General features: G+C 29.4%; 2 protein-coding genes across 4 annotated transcripts in view; both read right to left on the bottom strand.

Moving 5' to 3' along the window:
- Nucleotides 1-6996: 6996 nt before the first annotated feature.
- On the bottom strand, nucleotides 6997-14718 carry LOC105258718 (thymic stromal cotransporter homolog). Its single transcript, XM_011270174.3, has 9 exons — nucleotides 14440-14718; nucleotides 12740-13062; nucleotides 11049-11285; nucleotides 9992-10343; nucleotides 8692-9090; nucleotides 8152-8289; nucleotides 7955-8038; nucleotides 7570-7726; nucleotides 6997-7437 (listed from the first exon to the last, which is right to left on the bottom strand). Exons 2-9 carry the CDS (start codon nucleotides 12773-12775, stop codon nucleotides 7311-7313), a joined length of 1530 nt encoding a protein of 509 aa, XP_011268476.2. The 5' UTR covers nucleotides 12776-13062; nucleotides 14440-14718; the 3' UTR covers nucleotides 6997-7310.
- A 6175-nt stretch (nucleotides 14719-20893) lies between these two features.
- LOC105258714 (adenylate cyclase type 6) overlaps nucleotides 20894-27700 on the bottom strand; it is an 88229-nt gene continuing 81422 nt past the window's right edge. For 2 of the 3 annotated variants that reach the window (XM_011270167.3, XM_025405971.1), the window contains exons 18-23: nucleotides 27356-27594; nucleotides 26704-26842; nucleotides 24549-24768; nucleotides 23909-24057; nucleotides 23154-23483; nucleotides 20894-21351 (exon numbers count right to left, since the gene is read on the bottom strand). In XM_011270167.3, the coding sequence (XP_011268469.1) occupies nucleotides 23157-23483; nucleotides 23909-24057; nucleotides 24549-24768; nucleotides 26704-26842; nucleotides 27356-27594 (1074 nt within the window). In that variant the 3' untranslated portion in view covers nucleotides 20894-21351; nucleotides 23154-23156. Of the gene's footprint in view, nucleotides 21352-23153; nucleotides 23484-23908; nucleotides 24058-24080; nucleotides 24154-24548; nucleotides 24769-26703; nucleotides 26843-27355; nucleotides 27595-27700 lie in introns of those variants that run through there. The other variant, XM_025405972.1, reaches the window with a different exon arrangement.

The following is a 27700-nucleotide window of genomic DNA, read 5'->3' as shown; positions in this document are numbered from 1 at the left end:
TGGCATGGCTTTAATTTTTATGTATATATTATTACGAGATTTCGAGATGACCGGTTTTACAGAGAAACTAGGATTAAAGAGAGAGATAGAAGATTGGTTTAAAGTAGAACTAAAGTTGACCGACTGGTGAAACCGATCACGGGTCACATAAATGTACTTTCTGTGATCGTCGTTTATCTAGATAAATAAAATGCTTCTTTGTTGCTCCGCGCTATTCGAAAGTACTCGTTATCATTTTCCACACGATATGAATTATCATCATGCGACATACGTGAATAGGAATCTATTATTTGCCTGTTCACGTGTTACGAATTCCAAGGATCGTGTCAGTTCGACCCTCGTGCGTATGTAATGCGTCTGGAGAAAGTGAAGGTCTTACATACTCGTAGGATTTATTATATTGAATGTTGTAATTATGCAAAGTTTTAATTGATACGATAGTTCTAATTGATGCGATAAAAATCTATCACAAGCACTTTCACAAAACTATTAATACGAACAATTTATTTGTTACATCATCTCATATCGCTATGAGTTACATTATTTGAATGGAATCTCATGGTGGAGGGGGTATCTGTAATTTTTTGAAAAACGATCTTATATTAATTAAAGTGAGATATTAAGATATATTTTTCACATATATTTTTTAAAATAAGATATTAATATTTTTCTGATACCTTTTATCTAATAAATACCCTTTATATAATATGAAAATTGCATTCCTATCTATAAAAATTAAGTTAAAAATTTTCTTTTATTTCTGTAAAATTGCAATTTCGGGCTTATATCCCTATGTGATGAAACCCATATATTATTAGAATGATAAAATATATAAAAATAGACTAGATTCTATTTACATCTTAAATTTAATCCTTGCATATAATACGTATACATACGTATTTACGTCAACCTTGCACTTGAATATTGACATTACGTAGCAATTTTATTGTAAAAATATTTGCACAAAAGAATTATCGACCGTCACGCTACGAGCTCGAACTATGATTATATTTTTCTTTTTTCCCTCTTTTTTTTCACTCGAGATTGAGTAACGTTTTTGTTCTCGTTGCTTCCGCATGTGCTATTACGACATGTAACTGGATTAACGAGCTGTAGCGGACTTAAATTCGTTCCTGCGTGAATGCAAGCAATTGTCACTCTCGGATTCTCAAAAATATCTCAAGCAAAAAAAGCATAACGCAACCGTACAACACGTGTTCTAAACAGAGGCGATATAACAAGTGTAATTTTTCACACTCCTACAATCTCATTTTTGTTGATTTAAAATGAATGCGATTATTTATTATTTAACTAAATAATTTAATTATTTCAATATTCGATTATCTAATAATTAATAAGAGAAATTGCAAGAGTTTTGATATTTCTACGTTAATTATATGCGTCAAAATTTATGTCAGTTTTATTACAGGTGTGCATGGAAAATTGTAGGCAAAACACGAAACTACATTAGACTTATTTTACCTTATTTTAATAAGAGTGCACTTGTATATCGGCGTAGATACTATGAATGAATTATAACTGATATACAGAAATTAAGTACAACACGTCTACATAGACACGTTCTACTGGTATACAGAAATTAAGTACAACACGTTCTAAATAGAGGCGATATAACAGGTGTAATTTTTCACGCTTCTACAATTTCATTTTTGTTGATTTAAAAAGATTAGAAAGCGATTATTTATTATTTAATTTAAAAATTAATCATTTCAGTATTCGATTATCTAAAGATTAATAAGAGAAATTGCAAGAGTTTTGATGTCTCTACGTTAATTATATACGTCAAAATTTATGTCAGTTTTATTACAGGTGTGCATGGAAAGTTAGGCAAAACACGAAATTACATTAGACTTATTTGATCTTATTTTAATAATAGTGCGCTTGTATATTGGCGTAGATACGAATGAATTATAACTGATATACAGAAGTGAAGCATAAAAAATGAGAGAATTTCTATGATTCTATTCTACGATCGGATGATTCGTGATATAATCGCTTTCGGCCGTTTTCTCGATCACGAGGTCTCAGGTTAATATTGTGTAACTAGACTTATTACATGCATTTGCGGACGCGGAAGCGCGTAAAAGTGGCTGCATATATTCGGGCGACGGTGCAAGGTAAATTGTCGCAATAGACGTCACGGTGACATCGTGAATAAAAGAGAGCACACGCGACGTGTAAAAGTACTTTACTTGTTGCGCGAGGCTACGTGACGTGCATTGTTATCGTCGGATCGTCCTGTGAGGTTCTCCATCTCGAGCAAGCATCTCCGTAGCATCGTAATCGAGCAATTATACCTCCAAGAGCCAAAAGTCGTTACCTTGGGAGAAGAAAAATGCACATGCTTCTAGATGTCTATTTGCGAACAAATTCTTCCGACATTTATTTTCATCGCGAATTAATATATAAAAATTGTCGTCAGTTCTTAGAGGGTTTTTATTCAATTGCAAGAGTTGTATGAAATTAATTACAAATTTTTGAAATTATAGAGATAATGAATTTAGCTCTCTATAATTTAAGAAACGTATTTATTGGTGCATGAAAGATTACATTAATCTAAATGGTATAAAAAATATATTCTGGACTTAATGTCTTTCTTTAATTTATATTTTTGTAACTTATATTTTTATATTATTCTTACAGTATATTTAGCTTTTATCTTTATGCGAGAATGAATAAATAACTAAATACAATTTACAGTTTTAATGTTACAGCAACTTAATGCTTTTGCAAATGCAAAAGTTACATCTCTAACTTTGCAATATCAACATAATCTACTTATTCATATCGGCGATTGATTAAAATGAAAATATTAGTACAGCTTCGTATTCTCCAGAGAATATTCAACGAACAATTGCGACGACATTTAATCAATATTAATTGTAGGTTTGTAACTGACGGAGAAAAATAAAAGGAAAAGAAATTAACACAATTATTACACAGTCGCTTATTATATCATCGCACAAGAGATAGCTGTAAATTAATATATTTACAAGTAGAAAAAAAATGTTTCGGAGTCTTTGTATGCGATGGGCGATTCGAAAAAGTACTTGTGTGTGCGATGAGTCCAGATCGTTATTTATCGTCCCGTAGGTTGCTCCGTCGTGGGCTTCGGGTAGACCCATGGATTCGGTGCATACGGTGGTCTTTGAGGTATCGGATAAACGGTAATTGCTCCGGATGCGATTGGACCGGGAGTTGGTATCGCGTCTGCGAATATCGCGAGAGCCATTAAAGCTGTCGCAACAAGGCTAACGATTTTTTTCAGTGAAACCTGAAAATGAGGAATGTAACGAAGCAACGTTAAAAGAAATGTGATACATGAATTTTAATGGCGATCCGAAACTTTCGCAAAACGAGAGAAAAATCTGAAGCTTTTCATTCTTATTTAATTTATGACTAAAAACACGATATGCTTCTTAAATTTTTATTCTCAAATTAATAATCGTTGATAATGTTTATAATAAACGCAATATCGATCGTTCCTTACGTATAGAATCTTTTACCATTAAGGTGATGAAAAATAATTATTTCTTTTTGTTATTATATCATTTAGGTATTTTGTAATTTCGCGACAATTTAATCTGAAGTGCGATCTAGTCCGACTAGTTTTGCCTGTTTTTCTACTGGTTTGAAGCACGATTGAGATGGTATTTTTTTTTTCAACGCGACTTTCGTACTTTGTTCCATTGCATGTGCAAATGGGCGTAAAAATTTATTTTTCAGACATCTTAATGTGGTGAATTTTTATCGGTTTTGCGGATCGTCTAAATTGCTACTTACACCGATATAAAAAGAATGAATTATGTTACTTTCTCTAGGACTATTCGAATTATGCAGTTCAAGAAATAAATAAGTTAAATAATATATGCCAAATGCACTGCACATTGCACCTCTGTTTTCAATTAATTTGCATTGTAATCATGATTGAATGAAGGTCTATTGCGAATTTATGAACTGTCAACTGCAAACCCATGACCATTAATTATAGTCGTTGCTTGACAATTCTTTTCAGGATAATAAATCTGTTTTCGTCAAAATATTTCGTATGCAGTATAAATATAAATGAGTGAGCTTCATAATCCAAAGATTATGAAGAAAATATATTGATTACAAAATATGTAAAAATATGTAAATTTGTTTTCGTCAAAATATTTCGTGTACAAATAAATACAAGGGCGTCTGTGAATATGTATGTATGTCTTATTTAAATTATAAAGCAAAAGAAATCGATCACATAATTTTATTTCGCATTCGTTTTTTAGATAATTCTGTAACATTAGTCACTTTCCATTTAAATAGACGTCATTAAAGCGTCGTAGGTAACTATTTTATTTTCTTGCTGATAAAAAGATAATTACATTTAAAGAAAAATGATCGTCGGATATGTTCAACTATAAATCGTGATCATTATGCAATATATTATTATTAAAAAGACTACATTTTTCGCGCAAGAATAATTCAATTAAAAATAATAAGATATACAATTAATTCTCTTTTGTGAAGTTCCATCATCGATAAATCGATAAGTCTTCGTGACAAGAATGTACAGTCACTACTCGTTTTCGAATGCAGAAATCGTCGATGTGCAATTTAAGTTGAAATCAACCGCGTTTCCGGAAAGAGAAAATCGAGAATCTTATTTAATTCACAAGTTCAACGAAAACGGGCGCTCGACAATTGAGTTAATTTAAATAATTTGTCGCACGACTTTATTATTTTTGCTGTTCGTTCATTACTGATCATTACTGTGATTTTCCGTTATTAATAATACATTTTGCAAAATATACATTATTAACTTTATTAATAAGAAATTGCGGATTTTATGCAGGAACGCGTAAAATTCGCAATTTTGTATTAATAAGTCAATAGATCAAAAGAAATCGAAGAGAAAACTATTAATTATAATTTATAAAAATTATACTATAACACATTATATAAACATATGTTTTTTTTTATGTAGATGGAGTTAATTTTAAAAAATTCCAATACTTAACATTTTTTAATATTTCGAGTGTCATTTTCGTTATTAATTTAAACTTGTTAATAATATATACATAGGATAAACATACATACACGATATACAGATGCATTAAATTTATTAAACTTATAATAAAATTAAATTTTTTGTTTTTATATATATTAATATTTTAAATATGTAAAATTAATACATAATTATAAAAAAAAACGCTTCAATTTTTAAAATGAAAAATTGGAATTTTATATAAATCATGTTTTTTATATCTTTTCTGTCTATTTTTAGCAAAGTTTAATCAATAAGACGTAACATATCATAGTAGATTGCGTATAATATTCTCCGTATATATTGTTACCATGATATTGGAGATCTTGAGTGTTCTTTGATGAAGCGATGCTTGAGACGAACAGTACGCATTTTCAAACGTTGGCAGACTTTTTATACCGGTGGGTTATACGAGAGGTGGATATTTGGGTCAGGATACGTGGGAAGCGATATCGCCCGTATATTACGAATATCCAAGGAAGTTCCTGTTCAAGGAACTGACCAGGTGTTCATTTTCATTCATGCCGGTCTTGCATACAGCATTCAACATTCATTACGTATATATTCATATCAATAAATAAATCGTGAAAGGAAGATTATATTAATCTACATTTCTGTATAAGATGATATTAGATTATACATTATTGTATAATTAAATATATATTTATATAATATTTAATTAAACTACGATTAATGGTAAATAATTTTTGCGCAGTAAATAATCTTTACGAGTGACCTACAAAAAGAACGATTTTACACCGTTTATAGTTTCGAAACTTGAGAAAGTTGACGTTTTGATATTGCTATGTATATAAACACTTGCCGCACTTTTTATTTCGTTGATTTTTCGTATTACAACGCATAAAATGGCTAACAACAAAGATAGACGAGCGCGTAAGTTTAATAATTATTTGTCGATATTTTTTTATACTTATTGTTAATGGTTAGGATTATATTTCTAGGAGGCAATTTTCGGAGGATAATACTTTATATACCGAAAATGCTGAGCAACAATTACCTAACAGTCCTTGACATGCTTGCTATTCGCAATTCACGTGTTGAATGCTAATGAATATCACTGGTTTCCTAGAATCGTCTTAAACATTATGTAAATGTAAATCGCAACTTTGAAAAGTCTCACTCTATTACTGTTTGTATTAACAATAAACTTCATGACTCAATTTTATTTTCATGAATATTTTATGAGAGTTTTAAGGAGGAAGAGAAATATAACAATATGTTAGAATTGAATCGTAGATCGAAGATTATTTGGAAATAATTGGAAATAAATTTCAACTTCGTAATTTATTATAATTTATGCAGTTGATTAGATATTCGATATCAAAAAGATTGCGATAAATCAATATTAATAGATCGGATTATTGATTGGAAAAAATGCTTCTAATTTTATCACAACATCTGAAAATGAAGTTATATATGTGACATAATATTATATTTAAACAAATTTTAATACTATTTTTTTTAACTACATTGTCTTTAACTTTTAAGCGAGATTGATCTTGTTAATGCATTTAATTTGCACATGTGTGGTCATCGTGATGTTAATGAATTTTTTTTTGTACGTGACTTTTAATCCGCGATCTCATTTCATGATTCATCTAATTGTAAGTAAAACAATATACGAGCATTTAAAGGATAAATTGCTGTTATGACTTATCGTAGCAAAAAATGAAATTCGTATATAATTTTTTTTTTATTTTCGATGATATCACTTTAAATATAACATTATTGTGCACACAACGCTATTTTGTAGATTATATATAAAAAAATATGTATATTCTAATATTTTTCTTTCTTTAAAAAAAAATTTAGATATAGATATTTTCATTTTGTACATTATTTTATATATTTATTTATATAGAGTTTATATTTTATTTAATTTATATGTTTAAAATATTATTTATAATAATATTTTATCACATACGAGCGAATTAATACGTAATTGAGTTACTTTACTAAAAATGCAGCTCAATTATAAGGCTTATAAAATCTGCACTATTTGGCATTATTTTCCTTGGAATGTAATTATATGTAAAGATACGTCAAATAAGTATATTTAAACATATTTTAAAAAAACGAATCCCTTGAGTTTCGTAAATATTTTGTACGTATTTTCTAAGGTGATAAAATGAAACGATAGAAATTGTCATATATATCCAACACATCAAAGATCATAACTTATTGCTGACGTTTTATCTTATCACCTTATTGTATGTTCCTTGAGCAGCTTGAGATTAAGTTATCATTACGCTGTTATATTACTAGAAGAATTAACTTCTGAAGTATTCGATAATGACGGAGCCACTGCCTCATCATTAACGTAATCCTCTTTTTCAGTCGCGTGTTTAGACCACGATGAAAATTGTATGATTCTGAAAAAAATAATAACTTAAAATTAATTTATTTGGATACGATAAACCGAACAATGCGATTTTCTCTATTTTTCAAGTTGAGAAAAAACGTACAAATATCTCAAGCATGTAGAAAAATTAGAATTTACTTACAAGATAAGCAGAAGCACGGCACTTTGTGTGGCAAACGTCAACCAAAAAAAGGAGTTGGGTGAAGTTTTTATCGTGGCATTGTATAATTGAGAGTACAAAGTACCACTGAAGAGCGGCACCGCATTATCGCACACGGAGAGCACCGCAAATACTTTTCCTATAATTAGCATGATAAGATTTTTTTTAGCTTAACACAGAAAAGAGAAGTCGCTAGAAATGACGATGTCAACGTCGTTCATGATATTCTCTATTCATAAAAAAATCGGTGCAAAGCACGATTTTCTTCCACATTTATGACAAAGATGATTGAGACTATAATTGTATATTAATCTTTCGAGTTTTTTATGTGTAAAATTAAGCACGACAAATATTCTTATTCGCATACCCAGCTCTTCTGTAAATACAAGTTTGGAAGTCATGGATCTGAGTACAGGTGCTACCACGGGGCCTAACGCAGAAACGGCAGCTCCTGTAGAACGATTATTATAAACAAATTTTTAATTATTTCTCGTGCGACATGCATATCTTTTATGTACAATTTGGGATATTAATTTTTTTTTGGAAAGAAAAATTGTTACTTACCTACGTAAAATAGTTCCGGTTTCTTCGCTAATAAAAATATTATTCTTCCGGCTGCGTGCGATATTGCTCCAATTGCTACGATGAACGTGTCCCTCATTCCTATCCATTTACTCATTATAGGCACCCCGATAAGCATTGCTGTTGAAACAAAATTATTTTTAATATACTGCATTTTACTCCTTCGTATTTCTAATAACATTTAATTATTAAATAAAAGTTAGATTTTTTTTTATATATATTTAACACCCGAAAAAAGTGTTTAATTTTTATACTTATTAACCTAATGGCAACAAGCCGTATAGTATATTTTATAAAAATCGAATTTTTTATGAAATTGAATGACTTCAATTTTTCGCGCGACAAGGTTGTAATTTTTTTATTAATCAAGATCGTAAATTGAGTAAAAGCAAAAGTTCTCGATTCGTAAGAAATTTCTCCTTTCACTTGCGCGTGTCCCCCAACATACATTGCGAGCTATATATTGCGGTGAGAATTCACAAAATGTTGAGGATTTAATTTGACAGACCATGCTCAACTGACCTAATACAAAGAGAGTCGATTGGAATGTTTTGAAGTTACTGTAGTCTGTCACGTTCCAGTTGAAGATCAATGAAGTATACAATTGAATCTTGGCTCTTTCGTCTCTCTGGAATGTATAGAGGCACATTGCGAGCAGGAGAAACCATAGATGGAGTTTACCATGATTAAGCCTCGACTTCACCATCGTTCGCGTCGTTGTGACAACATGGTTCATATCGAAAAAGTCCACCAGCAAATTAGTATCGGTTGGCAACGGTTGCTGTCGCGGTGATGTTTGCCATTTGAGCCGCATCAACGAATATATGATCGCCAACGCAAGCAACGTGGCGTTTATGATGAACATAATCGTGTAAGGCAAATTATCCAAGTGATTGAATACGTAAGATCCAAGCGCGACTCCTGCAAAAGAGAAAAAATATAATTCATTATTCAAGTGCAATCACGTTATATTGCATAACATTGAAGAATCTAATACATTTTATATATTTTATATGTTTGTGGACGTGTTCGCAGAATGAACAAGGAATGAATGATTAGTGTTAATAAATGTTAAGATGAAACGAGATAAATTTCAGAGTAAATAGTAAGCAGCTCTAAACAATGTAAGAAATCCAGAGGATGTCTTCAAAATTTCTTCTTCATCCTTTGCAAAATTTTTTAAGGAGATAAGGACACAATTACACTTTCTCCGAGCGGGTAATTTTTTTCAAGAGCGAAATAGGCCTCACCCGACAACATCGTGCTGAGATGACCGACATCCAGGATCGTAATCTTCAGGATTTTCTGTTACGGAAGATATGTTCAATAAACATCGAGATAAAGGAAGGATAATTTCAAAATAAACGTGCAGTTCTTATTCAAACACTAAGAGAATCCAAAGGATACCTTACAAATTTGCATCGTTCATCAAGATTTTAAGAAAACGAGAACACAATTATACTTTCTCCAAGCGGATAATATTTTTCAAGAGCGAACTCGACCTTACCCAATGACATTGTGCTGACAATAGAGATAAACATTCAGATAGACATTCGGGATCATGATTCTCAGGATTCTCTTACACATGGATAGTCCGATAATATTAATAAACGCCTAGATAGAGCGAGGAAAATTTTATAATCATTGTGCAGTTCTTATCCAAATAATGCAAAAATACAGAGAGATAGAGTAAGGCATAGAATATAATGCAGAGAGTTAAAAATATACGCATTGTGTTTTTTTTTTCTTTTTTTAAGGAGATATGGATGTAATTATATTTTCTTTGAGTGGATAATTTTTTCAAGAGCGCACTGGATCTCACCCGATGGTATCGTGCTGAGATAAATGACATCCAGAATCGTGATTCTCATGGTTCTCTGTTTTACGGAGGATATATCTGATATGTATGCGAAACAGCTGGCGAAAATTGCAACATCGCCGCCCAGTAAACTCATCGGCAAGGTGGCCGTGTACACCACCATGTTCAGATTCCAAGAATCCATCACGGTATTGATCACGATCATAAAGGAGTAGATAAATTTGCCTGTCAAGCCAAGGACGAGAGGCAATTTACGTCCGCGCCGGTCGCTCCAGTTTCCAAAGAACATTGCTAAGATAATAGGCATCACATGTCCGGCAATATCGTCCCATTGATGAAATTCCGAGACGGTTATCTGCAAGATCATTCTCTTTAATAAGTCATAATTGAGGAACGATAGTCTATTATCACTTTAGTATTAAAAGTATTACGTTATAAAAAATACAGTCTTGATTTGCAACGTAACAGGAGGAATTTCGAAAAATGCAAGTGTGAAAAGAAATATTTAAAAAGATTGCTTGCTCGTTCAATTTCGTAAACAACTTGAGATATCAAATAATCTTATTGTTAGTATTAATTTTAATGATAAATTAATTTTAATTAATTTAAATTAATTTATCGAGAAAATGCATTTTATTTAATTTTCTGTTTCTAATGAATAAATTTGTAAATCGAAGGACTTAAAAAAATATATATAAAGAAATGATGTGTACTACAGAATACACACATCTCTTACATTTACTAAGATACATTTATATATGATATACCATTTCATCATTTATCTTGTACAAATATTTAATTTGAGAATTGTCTCGATAGCAATCCCGTTTTTTTGTCATTTATCTTCAATCGATAAACAGATAAGACAATTGCATTTATTGTAAGTTATCAAGGCAATTCTCAAATTGGAAATTTATACATGATTAGTCGAATTTATAGTCGAATTCGATAATTTCACGAGTCGTTAGTACTATTGTGTTCCGATATTTTAATATTATTTTTTCTCTTCTTTTCGCTTTCCATTTCGTTTTTTTTAAATATAATACATAGTAATTTTTACCTGCACTTCGGTTTTTATCGCCGTATTGTTATTATCGTTCAACTTTGAACAGATTTCTTCCGAGTATCCGTGATCCACTCGGCATGCTTTATGCCTAAAAAAATCTTGCTCGACGACCGATGTGAACATAAACGCCAACATGTAGAACCACATTGCCGGCTCTACAGATATATGTTTTATCCATTCAAAAAATTGTTTGTATATTCTGTTTCTGCGAGATTCCACTCGTGGTATCGCCTGAAAGATAAAATTGAAATTAATAAGACAGAAAAAATCGTTGATTAATTTTTGTAGCATTTATAACAAACGTAAAATTATAAAGATTTATAGAAAATTTGTGTATATAACATATACACAAGCTGTTTTTGCTAAAGTTAAAATAGCAAATATAAGTAAAAAAATATGATTTGAAATTTCATTGATAACATTTAACTTACTAGTCTAGTTCTAGAAAACTAGAGTCATCTGAACAAATGTTTTCGTTAGTTTTTTCGATTTTTAATTATATGCATTGTGTTGAATATATAATTATAGTCATCAAGTTAATTAATAATTCATACTCATTTTTTCATCTTGTGTAAATTTCATCTTGTAAAATATTCTGTAGCAAGCGTTAAGATTAAATCGTGCATCCCTTTGTTTCCGTTTAGTTTTGATTCGTTTCGTTTTCATTGCGATAATGTCTGTCGGCCTTTAATCTTTGAACTTCTAGTTATCGAATCTCGTTTACATTTAGATAAAACATACTAATAATATTCTTGGTGTGATTTTATAAGCTTATGAGCGAAATAAAAACAAATGTTTGAGGGAAATAACTACTAACTCTCTAATTATCGTTAAATGAAACTATAATTTTTTGTTAATATTACTTCTTTTTTTTCATCTAAATTAATAATGAAAAAATATCGATTGTGTGCAATATATATGCAATGTTGTCGATAATATAATTAATAATATATAGAATCTCAAAGTATCAATTTTATGAAATTGTCATATAAAACTATAGAATATTATAAATAGAATATTATAAAAACTATAAAACTATAAAATATGGAACTATAGAATATTATATATATTATAAAATATACAGAATATTATAAAATTATAAAATTCTCAGAAAGCCCAATATTTAAGGCTAAATGTGTATCATAGATTAAAAGCAGCTGCATTTCATGCAATCATTATATATCACATTAAAAGGAAATGATTGTGCTACTGCTATAATTTAATTATTAGGAACTGCTAATATGTAATTATTCAGTACTAATAATTAAATATTACAAATAGAGCATTAATGAAAATTATACAAAATAAAATTTAAAATATATAATTATTTTGAATTATTAGAGATACTTCAACTGGTTTTATGTACCTTGCTCGTTAAATAATGCTAATGATAATATAAATATAATTATAGTTATAAAATAATATATTATAATATTAAAAGAAAGAGAGTAATGAGAATAAAAGAAATAAAAAAGAATATTTTAATTATTAATATTATAGTATATTATATGAAATTAATAATTGATAAGATGTGATCGTATTAAATGATATACAGATATCAAAGAAAATTTTCTCCTAATTATATATATAGGTAGAGAGACCATTTTTTTTTCTTATAAGAATATTTTTAGAAATATCAAATTTTAAATTAAAACGTGTTGTATTAAATCAAAATATCAACTTACCTCATCGGCTTTAGGGATAATCACTACTTTCGCCATTTTTTTATTAGAGATCTTTTTACTAAAGACCCTTTTTTTCTTGATTACACAGAAACACTTTTTAAACTCGTTTCAATCGATAGTTTTATATGTTCGTCATTCTTGCAAAGTCAGTTTCTTTATGTATCGTATAACCTTATTTGAGCGTACATTCTCGTGTAATATTTGCTGAACTAATTCTTTTTGTCATGAGCAAGCGGGAGTTGCTTATCTATAGAATTCTTTCCTAATATTAAGTCGGCTCATTTTATTACCGATTACAGCAGAGTGCTAAAAAGGCTCGAGTTCTGGAAGAATTAAATTTTCTCTTCAATCATCTAATTATTTGAATGACTGGCGATATAATTTGCATAGCAATCTGATTGAAGAAAGATAAACAATATTTTATCGATGCAAAATTATTGATTGAGCTAATGTTATATACGTTTTTTGTATCTCGTTATGTTACTTTATATGTTCGTGCCACATTGTGTTCGAGTTCATTGATTAAATGGTTACTTTGAAGAGGAATCTCCTTGAAGAGGTATCGTTACAAATATTGAGGAAAACGAGTCATAAAATAAAATTTATCTATTCCAATATTAACTTATTTTTATGAGCGATTGTTATCATATCATTATTTCATATCGTTATTATGGAGAAGACGTTTAGATAATCGAAGCGAAGCCGGTTTACAAAATTGAGGTAATTAAATATTGTGAAAATTAAATTTTTAATTTTATTTTATGAAATAATTACTGAGAAGTTTTTCGTTATGTAACGCAAAAAGTGATAGCAGATATACGCTTATTTATTTTATAACAGAATTTATAATTATTTGTAATATATGTCTAAAGATGTATTAGATAATCCGATTACTAGTGAGAGATGCGTGATCATTCAAAGCCATTCAGAGTTTTTTTTGTTATTATATCTATTTGATAACAATGTAGATATAAATATATAATTGCTTTTAAATATTTTATTAGTTATATATTTTATGTGATTAAATCGATAAAATCAATGTAATATAGATAAATAACTTCAAGGTGTAGATTTTTTACAAATACGAATGATTGAATGAAAATTATAATGAATTAAATGAAATTTATAATATAAGAAATTTATAAATTAAAAAGTTAAATATATATATGAAGTTTTTAATATCTAAAACAAAGATAAAAATTTGTACGATTAACCAGAATATTAAAATTATTATTCGTACTAGTTCGAATTTAATATTAAAAATATTATATTTATACATATGTGATATTTATAAGTTTTTTTAAGTAAAACAAACAAATTTTTATTAATTATCCAATACATTGACACTATCGTATCAATTAATACTAGAAATACTAGAAATACTATTAATACTAGAAAACAAATTTGTATTTACATCTTTGATTAATTTATAATCTTCTTGTAGAAATTGAATTTTTTTAAATAAAATTAAATTTGTTCTCGTGCGTATGATTCTCTAAGTTACGTTAATAATATTCTTTTTTACTGAATTTTCATAAGTTCTAATATTACTATTTTTCATTTATATTTATCAATAGAATAATGGTATAATGGAATAATCAATCATTCGCGATTCGTGAACAGCTGTATGCATAACCGGCGCGATATCGTTCGTCCATGTGATTCGAAATAATATTATGCAAGACATGTGAATAACGTACATTTACAATTGAGTAAAACCGACAAGCACATTTCACTTTTGACTGACGTCTCTGTTCGTTTGGATCGCTTTGTTGAAGACATTTACATAATCAGACACTGGGTTTTTTACACTATTATATAATCTGAGATAAAGATGATTCAGTCAACAAAATGCGAGACTATATCGTCTGCCAAATGCTGCACAAAACACGTGCACTTTATATCGTGAAATGTTATCAGCTGATAAATATATCTGAGCACCCACGTGTTTTCCCGAGTATTCGTGATGGTATCCTAACACCGACTGTAGACTTAACTTACACCAGACCAGGTTGGCCATTCTTAGTCAAAGTTGAAGTAAAAGTTGAGTTCGGCGACATCTTGTGGTGTGGAGAAATCAAAGAAGTTGATTTTGAAGAATTTTTTAATCAAAGAATGTTTTTAGTTTTGGTGATTTCCTTTTAATTGATTTCATTTTTCACTCGAATTTATACCAGAGAAATAATTTTCCGGCAAATGTTAGTTTGTATTGGATTTTACGGTTGGCACTAATGTAAAGTATTGATTTAGCGGCCTTAGTTTCCGTGGGAAATTTGAAAGAGCCAAGTATATTATTGAGTGAAGTTACAACGATATTATATTATTGAATATTATAGATTACAAAACTTGATTTTTTCATATATTTTTCGATAGCTCTTCTTTTAATGATTTAATTAATTTTCTGAGAGATTAAATATAAGCGTTGAAAAGTTGTATTTTAAAATTTTTGATTGTTTTATTTAAACATCAGAATTTTGAATAGTTATCAATTTTCAAACAATTCTTTTTCTTTATTAAATTATAGCAAGTTGTAATAAAAGTATAAAATAAACTAATAAAATAATTATTTTACATCAAATTTTTTTGTAAACTTTTGCTGTATGTGTTAAAATTGAGAAAGTAATATTTTGCAGTATCATTTATTAATAAATTTATAAGTTGATTGCTTTATTTGAAATATTCGTTTGAACTATTTTATTGCACTCTGAACTATTTATCAAATAATGATGAAATCTTGAGAATAAATACATCAAGTTGGATAGAATGCCAGTTTCTCGCTAAATTGGGTTAATTGGAAAGGCTAAAGTAATTTGTGTGCGACATACAAGTATTCTAAAAGTATCGCCAATATTTTGTCATTTAAAAAGTATTATTTTTTTTAATCCAAAAGAAAATTTACCTTAAGTTACTTTTTGTTTCAACTGTACTTTGTGTTCAAGTTTCATTTTGCTTAAAGTTTTTTCTCCAATTGAATTAAACAAAGTAGAACTGAAATTATTGCTATAATAAACGTCATGTAAAAATAATGAAATAAATTGCGTGAAAATTATATAAATCTGGATAGAGATCATAAATTGAATAATTGGTAGATAAAATCAACTGAATTATTTTTTTTCTTTTAAAAAAATCTGTAATAGGAAAACAAGAAAAAATTGAGGAATCTTTAGTTTTATTAAAAATTTATTTCATATCATCAGTGTGTGTTAATCACGGCGCGCGATTGTGGCTATGATATAGATGTGTGTTTTCAGTAAAGACTGAACTTTAGGCCATCGAAGTTACATCAATTTTTTTGTGGATAATAAATAGTCTTCACTTCTCGTCCTATTTTTCGTGCACTTTCGATTTTATCTAAGACTCTCATAATCGATCTGCATCGTTATATTGACCTATAGGATCGACATTTTGTCGACGTCATTGACGAAGTTTCCGCATTTCACTGTCGTAGGCAAGAAATGTGACGCGGAAATCTGGATGGGAACACGCTCTCTGCTCAAGGAAATTTGTTCCACTATATCGATTAGTACATTCCAAAAAATTCTTACGATATACTTATTAATCATACTAATTTTAACAGCTGTTAACTGCCGACGAGCCATTAAACTTTCCACTTACACTACTTTAATTATTTGTCTATAAAAAATTGTAACGTTTATTAATTTTTTTATTAACATTTGAGATTTCTTTAAAAAACAAGAATTATTTTCTTTACAAAAGATAAGTTACTTCATCGAGCTTTAGATGTTTGAAAAAATATTTGTAATAATGGTTTATAATTCTCGTCGACAGGATCAATAGCTATTATCATTATATTTGGACAAATAACTTTTTGACGCTAAAGAGCTCCTAGGCTGTAACATGTAATAAATGGACTTATGACGTAAGAGCTTACTTCGATATAATGCGGTGCACAATAAATTCGAATTGGATCATTTGTGCTTCGACGTTGTCGTCTTAATGTTTTTGGACGTAAAATTTAACGAGAAATTAATAAGATCGATGTTGTAATGATGAAAATTAGAACTTTATGGGAAATGTTCTAAACAACTTTGATGACTGAAAATATTAATATTATTCTAATATGCAATTTTTTATTTTAAAGTATAATTTTATTTGTTTAAAAATAAAATAAATTTGATATTCAGGATGTCCAGTAATAATCATCTCATGTAGAGCGGATTAAATCGAGTAAAAGAGTCCTTTACAATTTTATGACTTTTACAATAATTAATATAAATTAAATATTAATTTTAAAAAATTAGCCAATTCGTAGAAACACGCAGAGAAAAGACAACGTCTTATTGTAACGTGATTAGACAATGAATGAAGTGATGGAGAGATTTTAAATTTTATTATACATATCTTTAAGTGAAATGTTTTTAATATCTTCGAAATTGTGTTTTAAGCATTTATGTTTCGATAACCGAGATGCATAAAAGGGAGATTTTAGCACAAATGATCCATTACTTACTAATTAGTATGATTCGATCGCGTACCTTTGCTCTAACAATCGCACATCGTTACATGATTAGCTTCGTCGCTTACGTCAATCAACATTCAATATTAGCTGGACCTGCCAGCGCGATTGGAATTCTCACGAAAGCTGAATAAACTTGATGCTTATTTGTATTTTATCATGCATCGTTGATCAATTGATCGATCGATGATTGATCTAATCGAGCGTTAAGTTTGCGGCTGCACGCATAATCATACCGCGAAAATTAGCATTTAATTTCAATTCGACGTGCTCTGACACATCGTACACTTTTTCCACACATGATGTCTTATTATTTAACAAGTTAAATTATGTGTACGATAAACACGACACTTGTTCAATCATTTAATTAAGTTAATTAGACTTGTCAAAATATTTTTTACATGCTCTACTGGTGTGTCTATAACAAATATAGTTTTTGTTTTATTTATCGTTTGGAGAGAATTGCTTAGGCGCACAGAAGGTCGATATGTATATTTTTGATCGAGAAGATCGAACTCGTGCCGCGCCGCGCCGATAAATACACATCAACGTAATTAACATCTATGTATACATTTTGGCCGAGTTTGTACACATATGCTCTCAAGCGCCTCATATACATACATACATACATATTTACATGCCTAATGTAGCTAATGTATTAGACATTGAATATTGCAGAATGTCGGCGTTTTCTCGTCGAATCCGCATTTTGGGCGATCGATTGTTTCTACACAAATATTTCTCTCAGAAATTACATAATAAATATAATTTCTATGATAAGTAATTTCGATATCGTTTTAATGAATTCGATTTTCAGCTGCGAATAACAAAAAAATATCTTCCCATTTTAGATAAATTTAAAAATTATTTTGTGAACATTTGAATTGTTGATTCTATAAAATTGCATTTATTTTTATTTCATCCGTATATTTTATAAAATACTTATCTTTTTATCTTTATTCGTGATTGCAATTCTTTTGTTGATTAAATCACGTTGGTTTTTCTTTTCTATCTTTCGAGGAAAAGGGAAAACGGCTTGTTTATTTATTTATTTGTGTTTCTTTCAGGTAGTTTTTCACTCTTGTATTGAAAATCATTTCTCGTTCTCGTTTTTCATTTATTCTCTATAATATATATTGTAATCTTTTTATATAAAAATCTAATAATTTTTTAATTAATACTGGGCAATAAAAACTTTTGCAATTAATTAACGTTTTTCGATGTTTATTTCTGCAGTTTTTTTTCTGAAACAATAATAGAATTAAATAACTGGACATTCTCTCATAGACCATTGAGATCGATAAAAGAAAAAAGAATGTTATTCATTGATTGGTTACAATAACATTCTGCAATTTCATTAAGTTTCTGTCAGAAAATTGGTTAGTGTAGAAAATCGCTCGTCCAATGTTTCTTTCTGCATTTTCTCGGGGAGTTTACTCCTTTAATTATATGAATTTACTTTTATGAGCTAGAAGTCCTTTAAAATCTTGAAATCAAGGTAGAGTTTCAACTACGGACGGGCAAAGGACTATTTAAAGCTTTTAATAGAAAAAGATGTTGCTTAATAATACATGTATTAATTAAAATTTTAATAAGTAATTTTATATAATAAACAAATTGCTATATATGTGTATCCGAAAATTTACAACGAAAGATCATATATATTACAATTTACAAATCATTTTCTCATTACATTTTCCAATCGTAGAACAAATAAAACAAAACAGAATACAATTTTTTTTAATTATTTGTTAATATTTGTTATATTATTAAATTTTTATGTTTCTATCACTTTTGGCCGGATTGAGTAATATAATTTATAATTTTTTATTCTGAATTCTATATTCCGTTATATTTTCTCATATATTTTAATTAAAAATTTAATTACTTTACTAAAATATAATTTTTGGTTATTTAATGAGAATACAATTCCCCTAATTAAAATACAAGATATAAGATTAATGATTTTTAGCGATCTTTATAAATTAATTAATCTTTAAATTATATATTTTTGTCAAGAATTTTCTTTAGAAGCAATTTTTAATAAATTCTAGTTTTGGGAAATGCTGGGCTTTTTCTTTTACTTAAAATATCGACTAGCATAATTATGAAGAATAGATATACGAACATAAAATAAAAATAATATTTTCATACTTTTAGAGGCGGCTACAATTCAATCGTCATTCTACATAATTACATTCAATTATTAGTTTGCCGTGGTCCCCTTCTTGTTAAAGCAAACTGTATACATATGGTGAGGTTTGTTCATCCACGGTTTCGTTGTATTAGACTTAATCTTTTTCGATTTATTTTGACTACATACACGTATATATATATTTATGGGAGACTATTTTCATATTGACTAGAATAATACAAAAATTTGTGTCAAACATACAACTTGCCAGACATGTGTCACGAGAGAATAATAATATCAATTATAATAGCAATTAATTTAGAAGTTATTAAAAATAATTCAGTTATTACCTAACAAATCACATAAAGAATTTAGGAAGAATCAATAATAAACATTGAACTAATCAAAAAATAAAGTTTCTTTAGAAATAATAGTTTATTAGAAAACACGAAAATTCACTATATATTGGATGTCATAAATTATTTATAGCAATTTTTAATTGTTAAGGTTTAACATATCATTGCACAAAGTTCTCTACTGCAATGCTGCATTTTATACTATAAATCCATAAGTATATATTATGCGTGTTTATTTCTTCGAGGATGTTGACATTCTTATTGTTAATATTGGCGTTCTTATTGTTGTAAGAAAATAAATCCTTTTCCATGTGTAAAATTATTATTATTAAATTGTTTCTCGTGTCTCTCAAGGAGTATTGACAAGTTATGAAAAATATTTATCTGCTTGAAATATATATATGTATGGAACATAATTTTTTTTATCTCGAAATATATGAATGTAATATATTATAAAATTGATGAAAAAACCTTTCTTGATTTGTTTTTGCATTTTATAGAAAATCAAATGTAAAAATAATGTGTAAAAATGTTTGAAAATATGATTAGATATAGATTTATGAAGAATTTTAGCTACATTGTAATTGTGCGCTATATAATACATATATATATTTAACTATATACGTAAATTGAAAATTGTTGCTACATAATACTTCATTTAATTAACATCATATATGCTCATCCTCGAGAGAAATTTTTTTGAGAAGTCGACTTTTTTGGCGACGTATCTTCCTGTTCGAGCACAAATTACACAAAAATTATCCTCGGCAATACCACTCATTAATATTAGATTATCGCTCAAAGAGAAAATTGAAAATTTCTAGCGCAATCACATACATTATAGGCATTATTCAAGTTTAAGTACGATATAGCTGGGAGAAGAACTTGTCACTTCCAGCTTATCTCTTGAAAACGTCCGGTATTTCGGTACATATTTACTAACTTGAGTTTATCAGATATTTCCACTTGCTAAATAGCTATATTTCAAATAAATATGGATTTTCGATGAAACAAAAAATGAATTAAAACTAATGAAAAATGCCAATTAACTTGATAGTTTATAAAAAAAACAATTATGCTATTAAAAAATATTATATTTTTTCGTTCTGATTCTTTATTCCATTTTTTTAAGCGTACGAAAATTAAATAACAGTTTATTTTTATTGCAATGTAAATGTTGCATTCAATATTTTTTAGACAAGTATTTGTTATTGAAATGCTTCCAAAAAGTTTATATTAATTTCGAGATTTTATTTATCACTTGAAATGATTCGACAGTTGTTCTTTAAAGTTGTATAATTCTTTTAGTCTTTAGTTAATTCAGAAGTAATTAAGCATAACTCGCTTTAAAATCCGCACCGAAATACCGGGGATTACTTTTGCGAACGTCGATCACGCTTCGTTTGCCTCTTAAAACTAGTGGCGTAATTATTCCGTCTGTGTGTCAGAGGTCGATTGATGTCGCTACGGACGGTATTCGACTCCAATTTGTGCACACGCGATTTAGAAATTACGCGGTTGTTTTTGGGCTTCAGTATATGGAAGAAGTTTTAAATGACAAACGCAAGAATAAAAAATAATTGGAATTTTTTTATCTTCGGTGTGACCCGTCGTTCGTCGCGAATTCTTGCTCGAGCATTCCCACCTGTCGACATTATCGATTCATTAACAATCGAACAAGAGCCAATTTTATATAAGAATTATATAGACATAAACACACAAATTAATTTATACAAAATTATATAAATTAATTTATATAAATTAGAGGCTACGAAAGAGGTCTTAAATTTTTAATTTCACGTATTTGCATAATGCAATGATGATACTAATATACTGCGCTTGGTGAAAGTTTTAATTTTCCACAGCACACAACTCGTTAATTGAATCTTTGATGATATTCATAAGAGTTACGGATCACTTGAAAAATTAGTTTTGCTACTTTCTGCACCTCTATAATAACAAACTTTTATATTCAAACACATATTAAAATTTCGCAAAATTTATAGAATTTTAAATATTTTGATTACTCATAATCGCGCGTTAAATATTTGACCATTGAATTTGCTATCATTTTATACAGTTTCTTGGCCGTCTAAATATGCTTTGTTAATCGATTCATTTTTATATACGCTATTTTATCCAGACAAATTTTTCGCATGCTGTTGGTACGCGAAATATTTCGCTGAAAGTTTCCACGATAACGAGATTTTATACAAAATATTCATCGAGTACATTGTGTAACTGATTGTGCATGTGTCCTCACCAATACACGCATATTTGCCCGACGCGACGATGCGGTTGAGAGTGTTACATAACGATCCCCTAGCTATGGAGGCACTTCAATCTCGTGGCGAATCTATTGAATCTATTGGTGTGGCTTGACATAGCAACTTTACATTAACAAGATATTGTTGCGCAATATGCACAGCGATATGCGGGTAAAATCTTTCACGCTGTTAGACGATGCATGAATGTATCATAAAATCAATGAAAAAACGTATAGTAAAAATCCGAAAAAATATGTATTAATAGATTAATAATAGCAAAGCTGTTTCTGCAGAAATTTATTTATTTTTTTTTAGCATTTTTGTTAAATAGAATTAAGATATCGAATTTTTGAAGAAAAAAAAAATGCTAATAACATCGAATTAAATAAAAAATATTATTATAGCATTTTAATAAATCGACATATAATTAAAACTATTTAAAAAATAAGTCTGTAAAATAGTTTTATTTCTACATTAAAATGCTTTATATTTTTTATGAAGTAATATTGACTTAAATAAAATATCGACCATATAATACTTTCTTTGCACTTTTTTGCCAACTTTAGACAGCGCATATATTATTATTATACCATTATCTGAAGATAATGGTATACTTTCAAAATCATGATTGACGTATATTATAAGATAAAAAAGTGGAAAGTTTGATTATAAAAAAGTTGCGAAGCTAACATCGTTAAATATGATATATTCAGATCCTTTGAAAGCAATTTGCGAAATATTTTAAATAGATATTTACGTGTATTGAATGTAGATTATTAATTTCGCCCGAGATAATAATCCCCTTTCGCTCATTCTATCTTTCTTTGCGAGTCCAGATTTATCATGAGATCGATTATCGTACCATTATGTAATTGCATCAACATGCATCATATTTAAAAAAAATCGATTGCAAGAATAGAAATTTGGCTAAATCACAAAATAACATAATTTTTTTTCTTTTTCATAAATTCATAATAATTTTACGATTTTTATTATTTCTATTTTCGTTACTATTTTTCAACTTTTTGTCTAGAAAAAATATTCGACATTAGAGTTATACATTCCCGCTTTTGCTATCGAGATTTATGATAAATTTTATTTTGTTTTAAAAGAAAAGAAATAAATTTTTAAGCTCAAATTCTAATATTAATTTCTTTAATTATTGAAGCCTAAGTAATACCAATCAGACGGTCCCATTGCTGTTGTTGACTGTTGGTTTATCCATCGCGTCGTTATTATTAGAATTCGTCTTGGTGACATCCACCTGATTGGGCTTCGTGATGTTTTTCGGTCCGTCCAGGAAGTAAGTTATCATACTACCTTTTCCTTTGACCTGGATTGTCCCACGACAAGTTAGCGGATATCCTTTGGGGATCAAAATATCGCGCACCTCCTGGGTGACTTGAATCCCGTCCAACACGCCCGTCGAATCCATCCTGGAGGCCACATTCACGGCGTTGCCCCAGATATCGTATTGCGGCTTTCTGGCGCCGATCACACCGGCTACCACCTGCGTAATTTATGCGACGTGCATTAAGTCTCTCCTTGAGAATCCATAGTGACTTTACCGATATTCTTTCGCAGCTGAGTACGAGATACAAAGTAATAAAAATACAATGTGAGAGAATACTATGGAAAAATTGAACATCTGATGCATATCAGAGCATATATGAGGTTTAATCAAGCTTTAAAATAAAAAGAATAACATTTATTTTTTTTGCGAATATTTAAAATTTTTCGCAAAGTTTATATTTTTAACTATCTCCTCTATTTAAAAGTAAGATAAAATATAATTTTGATGCCGTTATAAATTTTTGATATGTCTTTGGATTCTCAAATGATGTGTATTTTCGTTTCTAATTAACATAGTATTTACAAGTGACACAGGTGTGATTACAAGGGAAAATTACACTTCATGGTTTCTGATAATATTACCGGTCCGATGTTGATGCCCACACGCATGCGGAAGTTATTAAAGCTGTGTTCATTGACATAGGCCAGCTGCTCGCGGATCCTCAGAGCGTAATCCGCCATGGCAACTACGTGCTTGAAATCCCGCATGTCGCAGGTGCTTTTCGTTAAGCCTGATGCAACAGAGAGAGAGAAAGAGACAAAGGTTAACTTGGCGCGACGGCATCCTGATCGCAAGTGTCCTTCGTAATTTGATTAGCGAGTCCACGCTGTCGGAAAATTGTTAGGAAGTTACGAGTGGTCGTGGAAAATTAGATTTATTTTCATGCAATATGTAAAACTCTATTGAAATAAAAATGGCAATTTTTTTTACATGAACGTGCATGATAAGAATACATTCTAGAAAGCGATTTTGAATAATTATCCAAGTTAGTTACACATATGTCTAGCGAATACTATGTATTTTATATTATTATCGCAAACCAATTAGAGAATTATTAAACTAATTTAATAATTTATAATTGGATGAATTTCGGTCGAGCCTAGCAATTAAATAGCGCATGCTGTTCTTTTAAAATGATGAAAAGCCGATAGCTCGGGAAGCCTTTGGGGGAACGAATCAAAGGCTCATATCGATGCTGCTAAGAATTTGCGAGAAACTTACCCGATGCTGCCATGTACGTGGCTCCCGTGCTCTTGATCTTCTCGATGTACTTGAACTGTTCCTCGGCGAGTAACTCGTCAAAGTCAGCGATGATCTCGTTGAGAAGCCTGAGGCATTCTACGCCCTCATTATTCGCTTCGAGCTCAACGTAGAACTCCGAAAAGTTTGGGATCGAGGCGAACATAATGCATACACAATCGCATTGTTCGTGATACAATTCCTATGAAATAATCGATTCATTATGTTTTGGCTTTTGTTTAATTATTTTTTATCGAATAAAAAATTGAGAAAATCTTTTACAGGAATTTATTAACTTTATCATTAAAAATATATAATAATCTTAAGTTTCAATAACAATTATTTTTTGATAATTTTAAATCTCCGGTATAATTTCTTATATTTTTTATTTTAATGCACTTTTAAAATTCAATTTCAAACCATTGAAATGTGCATCTTAAAACTAACTCGAAATTGAATATTGAGAATCGCTTAGGAGCGAGATATGATAAATTAGGCAAATGGATAAATAATTGAAATTTCATGTTAATTTATACATAAATAAAAGCTTCTTAATCTCTAGGACTAAATATTAAAATTCTGATAATGGCTCTCTTAATTAAATTATATTGTTCGTGCGTGCGCATGAATAAATTCTTTCACTGACCTTTTCATAGTTGACGACTATAATATAAAATTATTTACCATTTAATAATTGATATACTTAATTTAACCAGATTCATTTAAATAAGAAAAAATATAAGATAAAAAAAAAACGAAATTGTGATGCTTTTATAAAACTGCCGCCAACATGAGATATTCTTGCAAGAGGGTTGTAAAGGCCAATTAATTTTCTTAAGATAAGTTTTAAGATGTTACTTTTTTATCATCAGCTTTCAGATGCAAATTACTGTTTAATCTATAATCGGTTAAGAAATATCAAACTGCATATTACAAATATTCTTTTCTCACATCTATTGTATTTCAAGTACGCTACTTGTCATGCGAATTACAAAAGAGTTATTTAACAATTAGGTCGAATGTACAGGAGGAAAGTCATCTGTTTTATTCAAATTAGAAAATTGTAATATATAACAACAAATCTATATAAATTCTATATAAAATCTATAGAAAATTATTAAATTGAAATTATAAAATACTTATAAAATAATTAACAAATTAGTTTCAATAGCAATACGAGTCGAGCGTCGATGTTATCGATGTTATCGATGACATATTTATTTATTTATTATACAATAAAAATCATGAATTAAAAATAAAAATAAAAATAACAAGAAGGAATAGCGAACGTTTCTACTATCTAGTTCAAAATTATCTGTTAAAGACTAGTCGATCTTCGTCTTTGGAGATGTTGATTTGTTTCCATTTGTCTCCTCGACTCGTCATTATCTTCGACGGCTGGAAGTATGTTTCATTTCATAGTTTTAACTTTGATTTCTTTAATTTTTATTTCTTTTTGACTCTATGTTCAGTTTATATTTATTTAAAAAAATTTTTAAAAAATGAACATTTAATTCTTTGCATCTTTTTAATCTTTTTACGTTAAATTTTAATATTTTTTCCATTATATATTAGCTTACATTAGCCATTTATCTTGTTTCGCCTTTATTTTACATCGTCAAGATAATGAGATACCGAGACATTTAGTATTACTTTGGACGGCATCCTATCTTATCGATTCAGATATGTAACACCTTTGTTATATTTTTACCACACCATCACATTTACGCTGAAGATGACCCAAAAATAGGGTCGAAACGTTCGCTATTCCTTCTTTTTATTTTTATTTTTATTTTTAATTCATGATTTTTATTGTATAATAAATAAATAAATATATCATAACATCGACTCTCGACTCGTATTGCTATTGAAACTAATTTGTTAATTTTATATTTCGAGTCTTATACCTTTATTATTTATAAAATAATTATAAAAAAAATTATAAAATAATTATTATATGACAACGTAATAGCAATTATACATCATATTTTAGCGATGCTGCCGCTATAATATAATTGAAAAATAATATTATGAATATATAAATTATATAAATAATATTATATTAATAAAATATGCTATGTATAATTGAAAAAGTTGAGAATTTCGACGAAAAGTTTTTACACCGAACCGAACTTACGTCTGAATTGACAGTAGACAGAAAGTGGGCAGCCACGTGTTCGGGAAGTATGTTTGCGAGCAGTTTCTGGTTGTAGGCTTTTAAGTGCTCCATTTCCTCCTTCTCCTCAGTCGCTTGTAACTTCCATAGGAAGTCTAATCTGTATTGATACACACCGTATATATTAATTTTCCTCTACACTATCGAGTCAAAAGAGTTCGTGATTCTTTCTCGCCAAACAAGTATTTATGTTCTTGGATTTTACGGAATGTTTCATGTGTTTCATAGATATCGTTTCTTTTTTAGAATTTTCAATTTAACGAAATGTTGCATTTCCTTTTAATGCGCATCAATAATTCTTAGTAGATAGTTCATTAAGTTTCACATATAATTGTATGTTTTCTAAACATCAATATATATTCATGAAACATCCCTTGAATAAATTTATTCTCTCTGTATCGTAGTTTCTTGTCTCGACTATGAAATTATTCCACGGGAGTTCAATTCACGAGAGAATTGTCGCGACCACGTTTCAACGAAGCTCCTCGTGGGAAATTCCACAAGGGCCTTAAAAGCTAATAGCATGCAGCTCGAGATACATCTATGAGCTGACTCTGCTTAAGTTTCGGGGCCATTGTTTTGTAGCGGTGAAAGGCTCGTTCGAATGTCAAACCTGTAAGTTGCCTCTGTGTGTTGGGAGTGTGCCACTAAGCAGGCCATAAAGAAAACCACCAAAACGCCCGCCAACCATCTTCCAGCGGGCTCGATATCGACCTCATTTAGTGCCTGGTTAATGCTGATCCCGAGATAAAAAATCACAACGATGCTCAATACGGTTACTTTAAAGACCAACGTTAGAATCTGGTACACGGCGCACGTCACCATCACGAGCATCACCAGAACCGGAAACAGCTGCAATCATTGACGATTGCGAAGTATTAGTCGTCATTTCGTGAAAATTACTCTCCAAAAATATTTTCATTAAAAATCTTTTTTTGAAATTGCACAAAACAATGAT

This window comes from Camponotus floridanus, unplaced genomic scaffold, assembly GCF_003227725.1.
Source record: "Camponotus floridanus strain SB8 unplaced genomic scaffold, Cflo_v7.5 scaffold129, whole genome shotgun sequence".
Lineage (NCBI taxonomy): Eukaryota > Metazoa > Arthropoda > Insecta > Hymenoptera > Formicidae > Camponotus > Camponotus floridanus.
This window is presented reverse-complemented; position numbering and strand designations above follow the sequence as displayed.

Bases quoted from the DNA above. Each gene is read 5' to 3' on its own strand.
- LOC105258718 (XM_011270174.3), bottom strand. From the start codon at position 12,775: ATGGCGAAAGTAGTGATTATCCCTAAAGCCGATGAG. The intron at 8,039-8,151 runs GTAAGTAACAAT...ATCGTTCTACAG, and splicing joins ACCGGAACTATTTTACGTAG to GAGCTGCCGTTTCTGCGTTA. The intron at 7,438-7,569 runs GTAAGTAAATTC...TATTTTTTTCAG, and splicing joins GCCGTGCTTCTGCTTATCTT to AATCATACAATTTTCATCGT.